Source organism: Nicotiana tabacum, chromosome 12, assembly GCF_000715075.1.
Source record: "Nicotiana tabacum cultivar K326 chromosome 12, ASM71507v2, whole genome shotgun sequence".
In the NCBI taxonomy this organism is placed as follows: Eukaryota; Viridiplantae; Streptophyta; class Magnoliopsida; order Solanales; family Solanaceae; genus Nicotiana; species Nicotiana tabacum.
In genome coordinates, this window is record NC_134091.1 from 69,489,321 (window position 1) to 69,504,108 (window position 14,788).

General features: G+C 34.9%; 1 protein-coding gene across 1 annotated transcript; it reads right to left on the reverse strand.

The window, feature by feature from the left end:
• Positions 1-883: 883 nt before the first annotated feature.
• Positions 884-5,319, reverse strand: LOC107781510 (pectin acetylesterase 8-like). The gene is made up of 12 exons (XM_016602223.2): positions 5,072-5,319; positions 4,891-4,973; positions 4,306-4,435; positions 4,091-4,170; positions 3,870-3,956; positions 3,503-3,627; positions 3,344-3,404; positions 3,012-3,065; positions 2,845-2,922; positions 2,321-2,402; positions 1,856-1,995; positions 884-1,163 (listed from the first exon to the last, which is right to left on the reverse strand). The coding sequence occupies exons 1-12, from the start codon at positions 5,211-5,213 to the stop codon at positions 1,068-1,070; spliced, it is 1,158 nt and encodes a 385-aa protein (XP_016457709.2). The 5' UTR covers positions 5,214-5,319; the 3' UTR covers positions 884-1,067.
• Positions 5,320-14,788: the final 9,469 nt, after the last annotated feature.

Genomic DNA, 14,788 nt, shown 5'->3' on the forward strand with positions numbered 1-14,788 from the left:
GTAAAGTGGGGGAAGGGGGCGTTTGGCATGTTATAAATAGGTCGATTGTTATATGCATCTTTAAGAGTCTTATTGAATTTTACCACTCTCTCTTTTTCCAAGAGATAAGGTTTGAATTAAATAAACAGATAGAGACATGCTTCGTGGGAGATCAGAGTTTGGCTTTGTCGTGTCGATATGCAACAAGCAAAATGGAGGTAAGTAGTTAAATATCGGACCACTCCACCAAAAAACTAACGAAAATGATACTGGCTCTCAAAATAATAGTCAAAAAAATTTATATTTTTATATATATTATATGTAAAAATTATACAAATATTATATACTTTTTCGGCTATCGAATATAAATATTTTCTGACGCGGGCTAAAAGTAAAAAAAGCCCAATAACGTACTCCCTCCGTTCAAGTTGGAGTGAACTTTTTTGCTTTTCGAGAGTCATTTTGGCTAAGTTTTAAAATTAAATTAGATTAGATTAACTTAATATTTTAAAGTTAAAATTTAGATTAAAAATTATACGAAAAGTACTATAACTTGCAATTTTTCTTATGTCAATACGACGATATATGCATTTCATAATGTTGGTAAAAGTCTACGTCGTTTGAATCTCAAACAGCAAAAAGGTTCACATAAACTGAAACAGATTGAGTTACACAAATAACTGTTTGAACTCATTGTGATTATACACGATTATACTGTAATTATACATAAATTTTATTTTTTTTAATTGATATACCTAGATCATACAATAATATACACGATTATATACATATTATACATCCATAAATTATTATTTAAGCGGTTGGGTGGAATCCTCCGCCTACTTTGATACATAACACTATTAGTTTAAAGTAGACTGACAAGTCAATCATATTTCACACAGTATAAGCAAAGAAGTTTGATACTGTTTTGGTCGAAGTGATCATCCTTGTTAACAATTATATTGGCAACAATTTACAGACATCAAAAGTTGTCAGCAAATTTTGACATAAATGGATTCTAAAATTGCACATCGATTTCTTGCAATAAATATAAGCCATAAAGATTATCCTACTTATGGTTATGCCCTTCAGTCTTTTGTTGTAGGGATTGGCAGGTCATGCTTATCTATTACATACCAGTACTTTCGATCGAAGTACCAATCAGCAAATGCCTTCGGTGCAGACTGCATAAAACACTTCATATTTTTATCAGCGAAAATTTTACTACGAAAAATCAAAATATAAGGAAATAAAAATACGAAAAAATTAATAAAATTCACCATATAGTATATATACATAAAAAAAAATCCAGCAAAAGCGTATTAACTTATACCTCGTGGACGAAGGTTGCTCCACCAATGATGTTATGATAGAATTGTTTCTTTTGTTTTTGTTTTTATTTTTATTTTCAGTAGTTTCTCATTCCACCACAATAATATAATCAACCACTCCTTCTATTCCCTTTTACTTGTCCACTGTATTAAAAAATAGTATATTTTTATTTTTACTTGTCAATTTTAGCAAATCAAAAGAAGACTATATGTTTATTCTTGTTTTACCCTTATAATTAATTACTCATTTGATAAATCATTTCTCATGACTTGTCAAAATATTATCATTATTATGAGGATTATGGTACAAAATGCACTTCATATATTATTTTTATAGGGGCGTGCAAAATCTATTATGGACAAGTAAAAGTGAACGGAGAGAGTAATAACCATAACATGAATATATATCTCTGACTTGAAAGATCGGAAGTTCCCATTAATTACGATAATGGTATATTTCTATATAAACCTAATTGAGTGGTAAAATTAGACAGAAGAAATTAAAATATGCATTATCAAACTTAAATAAATAAATAATTTCTTACCAGGTTATTAATCATAATGGCGTTTTCAAGAGTCCACCTATATGATAGCGCTGAATGATGAATTACGGAGTCAATGAAAACTCCTCTCAACTTAGGATTGTTTGATTTGGGCAGAGCACTTAAGAATTCCGACCTAAACTCTGATGATAAATCCAAAAGCATTAGACATGCAACTCATTAAGCAAATGGTTTTCTTTTTCACAAAGAATTAACTTTAATAGTCGGTCACCCAACCGTTTCAATTAAAAAAAAGTCGACGGATATATAATATATTTACAATCTACATATAATATATGTATAACTATATATATCAATGTATAATCTATATATAGTAGCTAGAAAAAATAAAACGTCAATCCAGCCGGTTATTTTTGTAAGGGACCCTACTTAATTATTGGCATCATTGAATAATAAAAGAACTAATTATGCTATCATTGTTTAGCTCATTTCATTTGCACTAATTACCTCTAAAGGCCTTGTTTTGACGCTCAGTGCATGTCCTGTTTTCAACGCATCGGTCTGCATTCGGGTCTATAGTAGTTTTCATCTGCGTCAATTGATTTAGAAAATATACAGTAAGTGGCAAAAGAATTAACAAAATAGTATACCAAGTACTAGACTATGATATACTTAGGAAGTTTGTCTATGAAAATATTCTTGAAATCTTTCCAAAAGTATCTTAGTGTAAGTGTTTACACATGTTCTCTATAATGTTTTAAAAAAACAATTACCCTTTTTAAGTAAAAAGTAATTAACTTTGTGAAGAAGTGGAATGAGGGTGTTCAGGTAAAAAGTTCTTTAACTTATCAAATCTTCCAAAAAAAAAAAGAAGTCTATCTAAACATGTTTAGTTTTTGCACAACCTGATACAAAAAAAATAAAAAAATTCAAAAACTCTCTTCTTTTTTTTAAAAAATGTACTCCAAGCTTTTTCTAGTCATTTTTCACATCATAAACAAAAGGATAATAATTGATAAACATCTAATTACCTGATAATAATCAAATGCTGACATCGCAATGAAAAGTGGTGTCTTGATATGTTGTTGCATGTTTTCGGGGAAGAAGCACTGCAGTAATTGGATTTTTGTATGTCTTTTACTATTTCAAATGGCAAAAGATTCAAATAGTAATTGAATCAAGGGAGCAGGTAATGTACCAATAGTGGATTCATTTTTGAAGTGCATGATTTGGGTAGCGCTTTGGTAGATCCCTGCAACATTTAATATGACACTTCTTCGTTTTTAGTTTATTTCAAAAAAAAAAATCATACATTTGAAAACTCTTTAACCATGACACGATCTTATCACCATAAAAATATCATGAACTATTTTAGACTAATAGATCTAAGGGTACTTTTAAGTATATGCCAAAAGCCTTGTTTCGTCCAATTATTCAGTTAAACACCACAATATAAAATGAAAATTAGTAACTTATATTAAACTAACGGAAAAATAAAGAGAGGAGGATAAGACAGGAGTAAGAATTTACATGTAAAGTGAGATGTGAGTTATAAATTTTCTCGAAACCTCTTGCTTGCATAGGGTTCTTCCTATTAAAAACAGAGAAATCAAAAGTTATATTGCAATTCAAACCTTACAAAATGATTTTAATAAACGATCGATCATGTTAAGTCTTTGAAAATCTTACGCATGGATAAAGTAACCAGAATCAACTAAGCATTTCACTCTAAGAGTATTTGGCAATAAACTGCGGAAGTGATCACAATATAGCATTGTTGGATATCCTCCGGCTGAACTTCCAGCAAGAATAGCCTACAAACATGATTGAAAAATTTCAGCATCCAACAAAGTTGTTGTAGACTGGCAGTACTCCTTTATCCTTAATAAGAGATCTTGGGTGTGTGAATACGCTTTTATTAGAGAGCGCTTTATCCTCACTATGGAACTTTCTGACTCAAATTCAAAATAGTCAAATCCCAATAAGGATATCAGACACCGTAGAAATAAAAAAGTTTTAGCAAGAAACAAAATATAGTGTGATATAGAATTCACACATTTTTGGCATTCTTTAATCCTTTTGCCAATAATTCCTCCATTGCTGCTTCAAAAATCCTCGCGCCTCTGAAGTGGAGATTAGTAACCTAAAGAAATTAATGTAAAATGATATTGAAGTTACATGTTCTCATAAAATTCTTGAATTTAAGAAAATATTCAAAAATTAAGGATAAACATTCTAAAATTGGAATTTGAAACTATGACTTGAAAAGAGAATTACATGATCAACGTATTCAACATCTCCAGTGAACGCTCCACCGTCACAGTATCTAACAAACACTTTGTTCCAGTTGTAGAAATCTGCATTTTTACATTGAGTAGTAATATAATAAGTGAACTAGCATAAAAGAATTATGTTTGCTTTCTTCGAATGGAAGTTCCATCATATTCACTTTAATTATTGTTTCAACAAGCAGTAATATAATCCCCGAGAACCTGGATTTGCAGTCGAATTCTCGCTATAAATTCCTTGAAAATTCCACGAATCCGTAAAATTTGTAGAACCGACGTTCTTGTCCCAAATACGATCCTGGCATTCTTTGACGTTTGTGCACCATGCTCCTCCCTACGGACGTTGCAAAAATTTCAAGATTTAATGAAGTCTCTAAATCTCAATATTGAGATCGAAATAATCAGGTGTCATGCGAAAACAATCTTATAAATGAGACATCATATTTTAATATGATTTGGGACCTACATAGCAATTTACTAATACAAAAAAAAAAAAAAAAAAAAGAATACAAAAATATCAAGAGAAGGATTAGTCAAATATGGAAGTGATTATATATTCCTTTTAGGAAAATAAAAAATCAATTATGAAAATATTTTGCCCTTCATTCATGCAAAAATAAAATCCAAATTTAATAAGAAAATCAAGGCAAACCTCAACAAACACTACGTCGAAAAGAAAGCGACGAAAAGTTGCAAATTGAAAGTTCTCAAAGATTTAAAAGAAACAAATATTTCAGCACAAACTCTAGCTAAAAAAGGTAGAATCAACCTATACTACAAATGACTTACCGAAAGTTGTACAATCCAATTTCCAATTCCTTTGCCAAATCCAGGTTCAAAATGGAATGCTGGAGGTGATCCATCCAAACATACTGCCAATAATAAGGCAAAAAACTCTCTTCAAATTTCTACTACGTAGATGATTTCCTAATTTAGATTTTAATTTTTACATAAAAGTGAAGAAATTAACCTGCTCCTTTTGACACAGCATTCTTAAGGATTGTCTTCGTCACATTGTAGGAACCTAAGTCTTTTGCACATTCAGATTTGATGATGGCCAAAGAACAAACAAGCAAGCAAAAAAGATGAAGAGTTCTTGTCGCCATCACCATCCTGTAGAAAAATAAATTAAATAAGGAATTGGATAAAAACTAATTTGACAAAAGAATGTAACAATTTGTGTGAAGAATTTCTGAACATATATTGTAAATATGTTTCAAAAGAGGTATTGACCTAAACTAATCAACTTTGAAACCATCTATATATACTTTAATTTCTTTACTTGGGACCTCAAGATTTGTACGGCCTACAATCTATTTGTATAATGCAGTTATATGAAACTCTTAAACAACAACACACACACACACATACACACACACACACACACACACACATATATATATATATATATATATATATATATATATATATATATATATATATAGGTGGTTATTAATTTACAAGCAATTCAAAGATTACCTGAAAAATTATGTCTCGTAGTTCGTTAGGTTATATATGCACCGGTCACTTTATAGGTGCATTTCACGTGTACTGTTGATGATTATAAATTTATTCAAACACAAATAAATAATTTTTAAGTACATGTATATTCTACAAACATTTGTTTGTTTATATAAAAAAGATATCTAAGTATACAAAAGCTATTTAAGAAGAGGTTCTCAAAATGTCAAAGCAGGAAACATGGAACTCTAGTGCACCTGACAATATTGAGAACAAAGAAGGCATATAATTGTCGAGAAAAAGTGCTTCAAGCTTACCATGCCCATAGGAAATTATGGTTCTTAATGATTACTTTTTGATCCATGTCAAAGTTAAAAGCTTCTTTTAGAGATCGATTCTTCTTTCTCTTTTTTTTTTTGTTGTTGTTATTTTAATAAACTATGAAAATATAATCGTAACAAATAAAACTTGAATACATCGAAAGAGCACCTTATTCCTTCACCACCTTCTAGGAAGGTGTCAGGGATAAGGCCTCAAGCAGAAAACAAATTACAATAATTATAACGATCCTATCGGTCGTATCTAGAACCCCATTTTTCTATTTGATACTTTTCGTAGGTCGGTATGATGTTTTATGACTTGTGGGGATGAATAATTTAATTTTCGGGAGGTTCGGGAATGATTTGAGACACTTAGTTCCAAAGTCGAGGCAATGTTGGAAGAGTTGACTAAAGTAAACATTATGAGTAAACGATCCCGGATTGGTGATTTGAATATACCAATAGATTCGCGTGATGATTTTGGATTTGTATGTATATTTGGTTCGAGCCTTGGGTGGCCGGAGTTGATTCCATGCTTATAGTCGAAAGTTGAAATTTTGAATTTAAGAAAGTTTGAAGTTTTTGGTTTGATGCACGATTCTTGGTTTTGATATTGTTTTTAGTATCTTGAACCTTTTAGCAAGTTTGTATAAGATATACATACTTGTTAGAATGATTAGACGGGGTCTTGGGTACCTCGGGTGAGTTTTTGGGTGATTTCGAATTATTTTGAGTCAAGTTGAGATTGTTGGTTTTCTGGTGTCAGGTAGTGAATTGCGATCGCGTAACTTGTGCAGCGATCACATAGAAGAGGAGTTGGACTGGGGGAGTTTCTCTTCATGATCGCATAGCTTTTTGAGGGGATTGAATCGTGGTCGTGCGAGAGGTCCTGCGATTGCATAGAAGGCTGGCCAGTTGGCCTTCGCGATCACGTGGGTGCTGTCGTGTTCGTGTAGAAGGACTTCAGGCGGTGGAGCTCAGTGCTTCGCAATCGTATGAGATGAAGTTCACGATTGCGATGTGTAAATCGGTGTCAGGAATTTTTTATGTCTAAATTTTGGAATTTAGCTCATTTTCAGAATTTTTTGAGTGTTGGAGAACGAGAGGAGGAGAGTTTGAAGAGGGATTTTACTACAATCTTAAGGGTAAGTAATTGATTTGATTAAATATCTTGATTCTCCATGGATTTCTATACCTAAAATATGGAATTTAAGAGTGAAATTTGGGTTTTTGTCTACAACTTAAGAGAGTATATTTTGAGGGTTTTAACACCTATTTGGACTCGAATTTGGAAACTGATCATTTATTTAAACTCGTGAGGTTATGGGTCAACGAGATCTAGTTCTAAACTCGGGTTTTGACCTTGTGGGCTTGAGTTGACTTTTGTTGACTTTTGGAGATTTGATTAAAGATTGAACCTCTATTATTTAGAGTTAGTTTCTATGACTTTATTTCACCCCGTTAAGTATTGTTTGGCTAGATTAGGAGCATTTGGAGGTCATAGATAGAGGTAAAGGGTGATTGGAGGCTAAAGCCCGTTCCGAAAGAGGTAAGTATCTTGCCTAATCTTGGTTTGAGGGAAAGCACCTTAAGATATGACCTTCCTTTCTAATTATAAATATTTTTGGGGCAACATGTATGCGAGATGACGAGCATATATGCAGGCGTCGTAGTTTATTCATACTGGGGGTTGACATTAGGCTACTTTATGCCTTGTTTGGTGGTGTGTTCTTCTTGACTTATAATTTATTTAATTGTATGAATACATGAGCGTATTTATTCGTGCTAGAGATCATGTTTAGGCTTATGATATCTTCATTTGGCATGATGGCCTATTATAGAGATATTAATTAAGATTTAGTCGTAGTCATACTTTGTATCATGAACACACATCCACGCCTCTATTTATTATGTCCTTGTGCATATTATTTGTTATCTCTTGAGCTTATGCTTACCTCATTGGAGGTGATGATCTTGATACGGTTTGATGTGATGTGATTATGGCATTAACTAGACATTGTGTGCGGATTGATATTTGATTTAGCATGAGGTTTATGTCGTATGATTATTGTTACAGCACAAGGTTCCTACCGTGCAGCTTGTGAATAAGGATTCATCCCTCTAGGGTCTCCCTCCTGTGTTTCTCTCTTGGTGGCGTACACGCGTAGTTTATGTACGAGTTTCTGGTTATGATGGTATTGGTTGATGAGTTGAACACAAAGGTGGAAGCTTTGACAATTCAAGTGAATAATTTAAGCTATATCATGCATATTATATGCTCGTTGTGCTTATCTTCTGACATGCTACTTGATGTCTTTGTTACATGCTTTACACTTGATAGTTGAGATAGAACGATTCATGTTAAATTGCTCTTTCGTGACGCATTCTTGTACGATACTGTATTTATTTTTATTGCCTTGCTATGTTTATACATGAACTGTATAGGTATGTTTATTTGTGAGTATTGTATGGCTTGAACCTCGCCACTACTTCACTAAGATTAGTTTTGATATTACTGCGTATATGTTATCTTTGTACTCATACTACATTTCTGTATATTTTTATGCAAATTCAAGCATTGGCTCGAGTTGACCTCAGGAGGGTGCCCATTAGCTGACTTAGGAGACTCAAGGTAGTTCTGCTAGATCAACCACAAACCCTTGGAGTCACCTTCTTTCCACCATCATACTGTTTATTTATGTTTCGTATCTTGTACTTCTGTATTATGACTCAGTTGTATCTTCATCTTAGAAACTCATGACTCGTACTATTGCGTTTTGGAGGTTATTATGGTATTTTCACTTTGGATGATATTGTGAGATTTATTATACTTTATCTATATCATTATAGCACTTTATCCTATATTTGACTTGTTTTAGTTGATTATGATTGTTAGCTTACTTAGTGGGTTGGGATAGGTGTCATCACAGTCATGGTGAGATTTTTGGTCGTGATGAAATTGATTTATAAAAAACTAACATCCTTAAACTTTCTTTGATCCGCTAAACAATCACATCCTTTCTTTAAGTTCTAGCTGTATTTTTTGTAGTGTAAGCTCTTTATATACACTAAATGCTCTAAATAATTTACAGTTCCTTGCTTCGCATGTGTGATATATCAAAGCCATAACTTCTTTCTTGAATTTCTTCTAATGTTTACTTCTGATCAATCTTCGGACTAAGAATTAAACCGTCCGACATGAGTAAATTTACCTGAACCTGCAAACAGATCAAGAGCTTAGTGTATAAAAGGATGAAATCCCAAAATAATTCAAGACATTAAAGTGCGCCAACAATGATTGAAAATAATATTATGCGTTCCCAAAGAGGCTATGGACTAGTAATATATTATATGATTGTAATAACAAGAGTAGGAGGTGTTTTGAAAGTTAATTAAGGTATAAGGAGAGGCCTAGAACAAGGTGAAGTTAGAATTTACACTACAACCCCGTAATTCAAATGAGTTCGCACAAGCTTCAACTTCAAACAAGCATACCTGCCTGTGTATCATTAGTTAGGTGGAGAATTACCTATCAAATTAAAGATCTTCGAGTCTAGTTTTTACGCAACAAACCATTTGTTAATCCGATCTTGCTACAAAACGTTATGCATATTTTACTATGGACTTGTATAGTGCCCTGTGAAAATGGAGACACGTGGTACATCTAAGGGTTCCATATATAAATCCCAAACTCGTCTTTTAACTCATGATTCTTCGTATTCTCCTCCATAATCAGAACCCTAGCAGACCTAAAATATTTTCCTTCATTCTATAACTTGAAGGTAGGTTAATTTTATCATCAAGCAAGGTTATCCCAACATAAAGTAAGTGGTTATAACACCGATTTTTTGTTGATTGTAGCGAATAGAAGTTTTCTCGAGCAAACTTCAAAGTGGATCAGTTTATGAGATTTCCAACAAGATAAGGTATGTTGAAGCTTTTCCCCTACCTTCATCCATGAGCTCTTATGAGTGTTCCAAGTAGTTAAGGCAGAAAGGAATGGTATGGAGATACACCATTGAATTGATAGTCTAGGGAACTTGTCACTCTTTGAAGGTATGTTTAATTGCTTATATAGCTTAAGATTGTTGTGGAGTTATTAATATTAGCTTTCTTATTTGCTATTCTTGTAGATTAAATCTTATAACGGAGGGTTGATTCATCATAGTTATTCTAAGAATTGAGAATCGAGGTATGTAAGGATAAATCGTCTCATTTTTTCTACGACATGACCTCCTAGACTTATATTTCTCACTTATGAATTTGCATGGTCCTAGAGTGTATAGCATGTTGAGATAACCATGCCATTCTTTCATGAAAATGAATCTTTTCATATGTTGTTATGCTCCTATTCTATCAAGCCTTTTATAGAGATTATACTCCTGTCGTTGATGGATTTTCCATAGATATCATGCTCCCGATTGTTGTTGATCTTTCCAGATTTTCTCAGATTGATTGTAATACTTCTTTTTGAGATGTCTAGCTGAATATTATGTATGTAAAATCTATTTCAGAAGCCTCATATGTAGAATGACTTCCAGAGTTATACGATAATGATATATTTTCACAGAATGTTGCTAAGCATGTTATGTTCTTAATTTCTTCTGGTCCATTAATGTCGTGTGAGGAACGAGGCCCTTGTGGTAGTTTTATGTTCACCATTTTTAACCCTTATAAACCATTGATTATCGTGTGAGGCACAAGTCCCTTGTGGTCGTGTTATTTACACCCTTTGTTATCCTTAAAGTCCACTAATGATGTGCGAGGCACGGGGCCCTTGTGGTTATGTTATTGTATACCCTATGGAATTAGTCCATAAAATTTGGAGGAATACGCTAAAGGTATCCAGATTCGAAGTATATTAATGAATAACGATCCTATAACATTGCTATATAGCTATCTAAATAAATAATCAGAATAACTCAAAGGAAGTTAGGTATATGTTCTATGTGATATTCTCAGTTTCATATGTTCTCAGTATATCAAAGTTTCATGTTCCTCTCTTATTTGAGCTTCACTCTTTATTGTATGTTATTATGTTTTATTCCACATTACTTACGTCCCTTTTTCGGAGGCCACTGCATTTCATGATGCAGGTTTGGATGCAAAGAGCATCAAACTTCCCCGTTAGGCGGTTGCTACACTTCAGCTATAGTTGGTGAACCCCACTTACTCCTTGGGGTCGAGTTCAGAGTTTAGTTATGTATATAGATGTTTTGGGTAGGTCAGAGCATTGTTCCAATGCTACTATAGTTTTAGACTATCCTAGAGGCTTCATAGACATATGTTGATGCTTTCAAATATGTATAGATGTTATGACTCAGTTTTAGATTAGTTATGTTTAGGTATTTTGTATTCAGACCCTCAGTTTTTGTTATATATATAGTTTCTTATAGAAGAATATTATTATCGATGTTCCAGGTTTATATGATTTTTATAGGATATATGATAGGTTGTTCGCTCGATCAAGTTAAGGCACAGGGTGCCGATCTACCTCACCTAGGTTTGGGGCGTGTCGAACTTAGTATCAGAGCAGGTTTATTTCCCAGGGAGTCTATGATGATGCAACTTGTAGAGTCCTACTTATGAGTGTGTTACGCACTACACTTATAATTGGGAGGCTACATGGCATTTAGAAAATGTTATCCTTCTTCATACTCTAGATTGTGCAATAGAGCTGAGTCATAAGAACTTGATTCTAACTCGTAACTTGTTATATATTTTATATAATATGCCTACAAAAAGAAAGACGAAAGCCAACCAAAGGGCTAGTATAGTTCCAGAAGAAGATAGCAATAAGTTGCCACCTACTAATGCGAGTCAGGCTGAGGCCCGGGATGTTCCACCTAATCAGGCACTCCTACTCCCACAACACCCGGGGCTAGAAGAGCTCAGGGACATTCCTTTACCTCATGTTCCACCGACTAGTTCTACCAATCAAAATATTAGAGATTTTATACAATTGCTTACTCAATTGGTAGCTGCTTACTTATAACAGTGGCAAGCTGAAGCATCTCCGAGTGCTAGTCCGGCTGAAAGGTCAGCCGGTTCTAGAGTTCGAGATTTTCTTCACATGGTTCATCCAGAATTTACAAGATCCAATTCGCAAGAAGATCCAGAGAATTTTATTCATGAAATTCACAGGACACTTAGAGTCATGCATGCTTCCGATATAGAAGCTGCTTGCGGTGACTTGGTATGAGATATGGAAAGATTCCAGAGGGCCGAATGCAGCTCTAGCAGTGTGGAAAGTGTTTACTAAGTACTTCTTGGATCATTTTCTGTTGTTGGAGATCAGTGAGGCTAAGGTCGGCAAGTTTGTAGCTCTCAAATAGAATGATATGAGCATGAGGGAATATGGCCTTAAATTAACTTCATTGGCTGGTAATGCCCCGGTGCTGGTTGCTACTATGCAAGCAAGGGTTCGTCGGTTCGTGATTGGCCTTGGGCCATTTGATTGGTGAGTGTTCTATCACTTCATTGAAATACGATATGGATATCTCTAGGATGATGGTCTTTGAGCAGTAGATAGAGGAGCACAAGCAGAAACTTCAGGCTAATAGAGAAAGAGAGACGAGAGTAAGAGGGATAGGTCAGCTGGTGATTATGGGGGAGCTTAGGGCAGTAGTGGAGCATTGTCCAGTAGGAGAATAGTAGGGCCCTACAAATCAACAGTTCATTCTACCGATAGTGCACCACCTCAGCTTTCGAGGCCCAAGTATGATCAGGGTGGCCAGTCATAGTCAATACAGGGTTAGATTTCTAGGGCACCAAAACCACATATTCAGGGTGGTACGAGTCAGGGGAGACCGCCTCGATATCTTTGTAGTTATTGTGGGAAGACACATCTAAGCCCATGCAGTATGGCTCGAATGCATGTTATCGGTGTCTATGGTTGGCCATATTTTGAAGAATTGTCCAGAGGACCGATAGGGGACGAATGGTGGTAGAGCTCAACCTACAGGGTTAGCATCAACGTCATCAGCAACACTTCCCCATCTCCTAGCCCTTAGGCACCTGCAGGTCAAGGCAGAGGTAGGGGTGGAGTGTCTAGTTCAGGCGATGGTCAGAACCGCATATATGCTCTGGCGGACTGACATGATTCAAAGTTGTCACCTGATGTGGTTACATGTATATTATTCGCTTCCTCTCATGATGTATATACACTAATAGATCCATGGTCTACCTTATCATATGTTACTCCATTTGTTGCTTGAAAATCTGGGGTAGATCCAGAACAATTAGGTAAGCCATTTTACGTATCTACTAATGTTGGTGAGTCAGTTATAGCTAGACATGTTTATCGGGATTGTATTATTGTGATATGTCACCGTGACATGATAGAAAACTTGCTTTAGTTAGAAATGGTTGATTTTGATGTCATTATGGGTATGGATTGGCTATCATCTTGTTGTACTACGTACGATTGTCGGGCCAAGAACTTGAGATTCCATGTTCCCGGCACGTCAGTCCTGGAATGGGACGGTGATGTTGTGACGCCTAAAGGTAGGTTTATTTCCTATCTTAAGGCGAGGAAGTTGATTTCTAAAGGGTGTTTATATCACCTAGTCTGAGTAAAGGACATTGACGCTAATGAAAAGGCACCGACTCTTCAATATGTGCTAGTGGTGAATGAATATCAGGAAGTGTGCCCTGAGGAACTTCCTAGTATCCCTCCAGATAGAGGGATTGATTTCGGTATTGATATTCTTCTAAGTACCCAGCCAATATCTGATCCTCTATATATAATGGCCTAACAGACTGAAACAATTAAAAAAGAAATTAAAAGATCTTCTCAACAAAGGTTTCATTCGACCTAGCATTTCACCGTGGGTGCACGAGTTCTATTTGCTCAAAATAAAAATGGTTCTATGAGGATGTGCATAGATCACTGCTAGCTGAACAAGGTCACTATACATAACAAGTATCTTCTCCCCAGAATTGATGATTTATTTGATAAGTTATAGGGCTTCAAGTGTTTCTCCATGATCGACTTGAGATCCGGTTACCACCAAGTGAACGTTAGAGAGAAGAATATCCCAAGATAACTTTCAGAACACGATATGGTCACTATAAGTTCCTTGTTATGTCTTTTTGCTTGACTAACGCGAAAACAATTTTCATGGACCTGATGAATAGAGTATTTAAGCCTATCCTAGACATATTCGTCATTGTGTTTACTGATGACATCCTGACATATTCATAGAGAGAGGAATAATATGCAGGTCACCACAAATTGGTTCGGTAGACACTGCAAGATCATAAGTTATATGCCAAGTTCTCCAAGTGTGAGTTTTGGTTGAACTCAGTAGCATTTCATGGCCATGTGATCTCCTGTGAGAGCATTAGAATAGATTTCCAGAAGATTGAGGCCGTGAGAAGTTTGCCCTGACCTATGACTTCTACTGAGGTTCAAAGTTTCTTGGGCCTGGCAAGTTATTATTGGAGATTTGTAGAGGGGTTTTACTCTATTTTTGCCCTATTAACCAAGTTAACTCAAAAGGAGACCAGGTTCAAGTGGTCTTACACGTGTGAAAGGAGTTTTCCGGAGTTGAAAGACTGATTGACATAAACACCTGTTTTAGCCTTACGGGAAGATACAGAGGGATATGATATTTATTGTGATGATTCTAGTGTTGGATTGGGCTATGTTTTGGTGCAGCATGGTAAGGTAATCGCGTACACTTTTAGGAAGCTCAAAAAACGCATGTAGAAGTACTCAACACATGATTTAGACTTAGCGGCGGTGGTGTTCATATTAAAGATATGGAATCATTATCTGTATGGAGTTCATGTTGATATATTCACTAACCACAAGAGCCTTCAGTATGTCTTCAAGTAGTGAAAGTTGAACCTAAGGTGGAGACGATTGCTTTAATTGCTTAAGGATTATGGTGTTGATATTC

What these genes read in the sequence shown, in the direction of transcription:
- LOC107781510 (XM_016602223.2), bottom strand. Translation starts at nt 5,213, where the DNA reads ATGGTGATGGCGACAAGAACTCTTCATCTTTTTTGCTTGCTTGTTTGT. An exon ending in CAAAAATGAATCCACTATTG is followed by an intron (nt 2,923 to 3,011) that starts GTACATTACCTG and finishes CAATTACTGCAG; the next exon opens with TGCTTCTTCCCCGAAAACAT. An exon ending in TCAAAACAAGGCCTTTAGAG is followed by an intron (nt 1,996 to 2,320) that starts GTAATTAGTGCA and finishes ATTTATCATCAG; the next exon opens with AGTTTAGGTCGGAATTCTTA.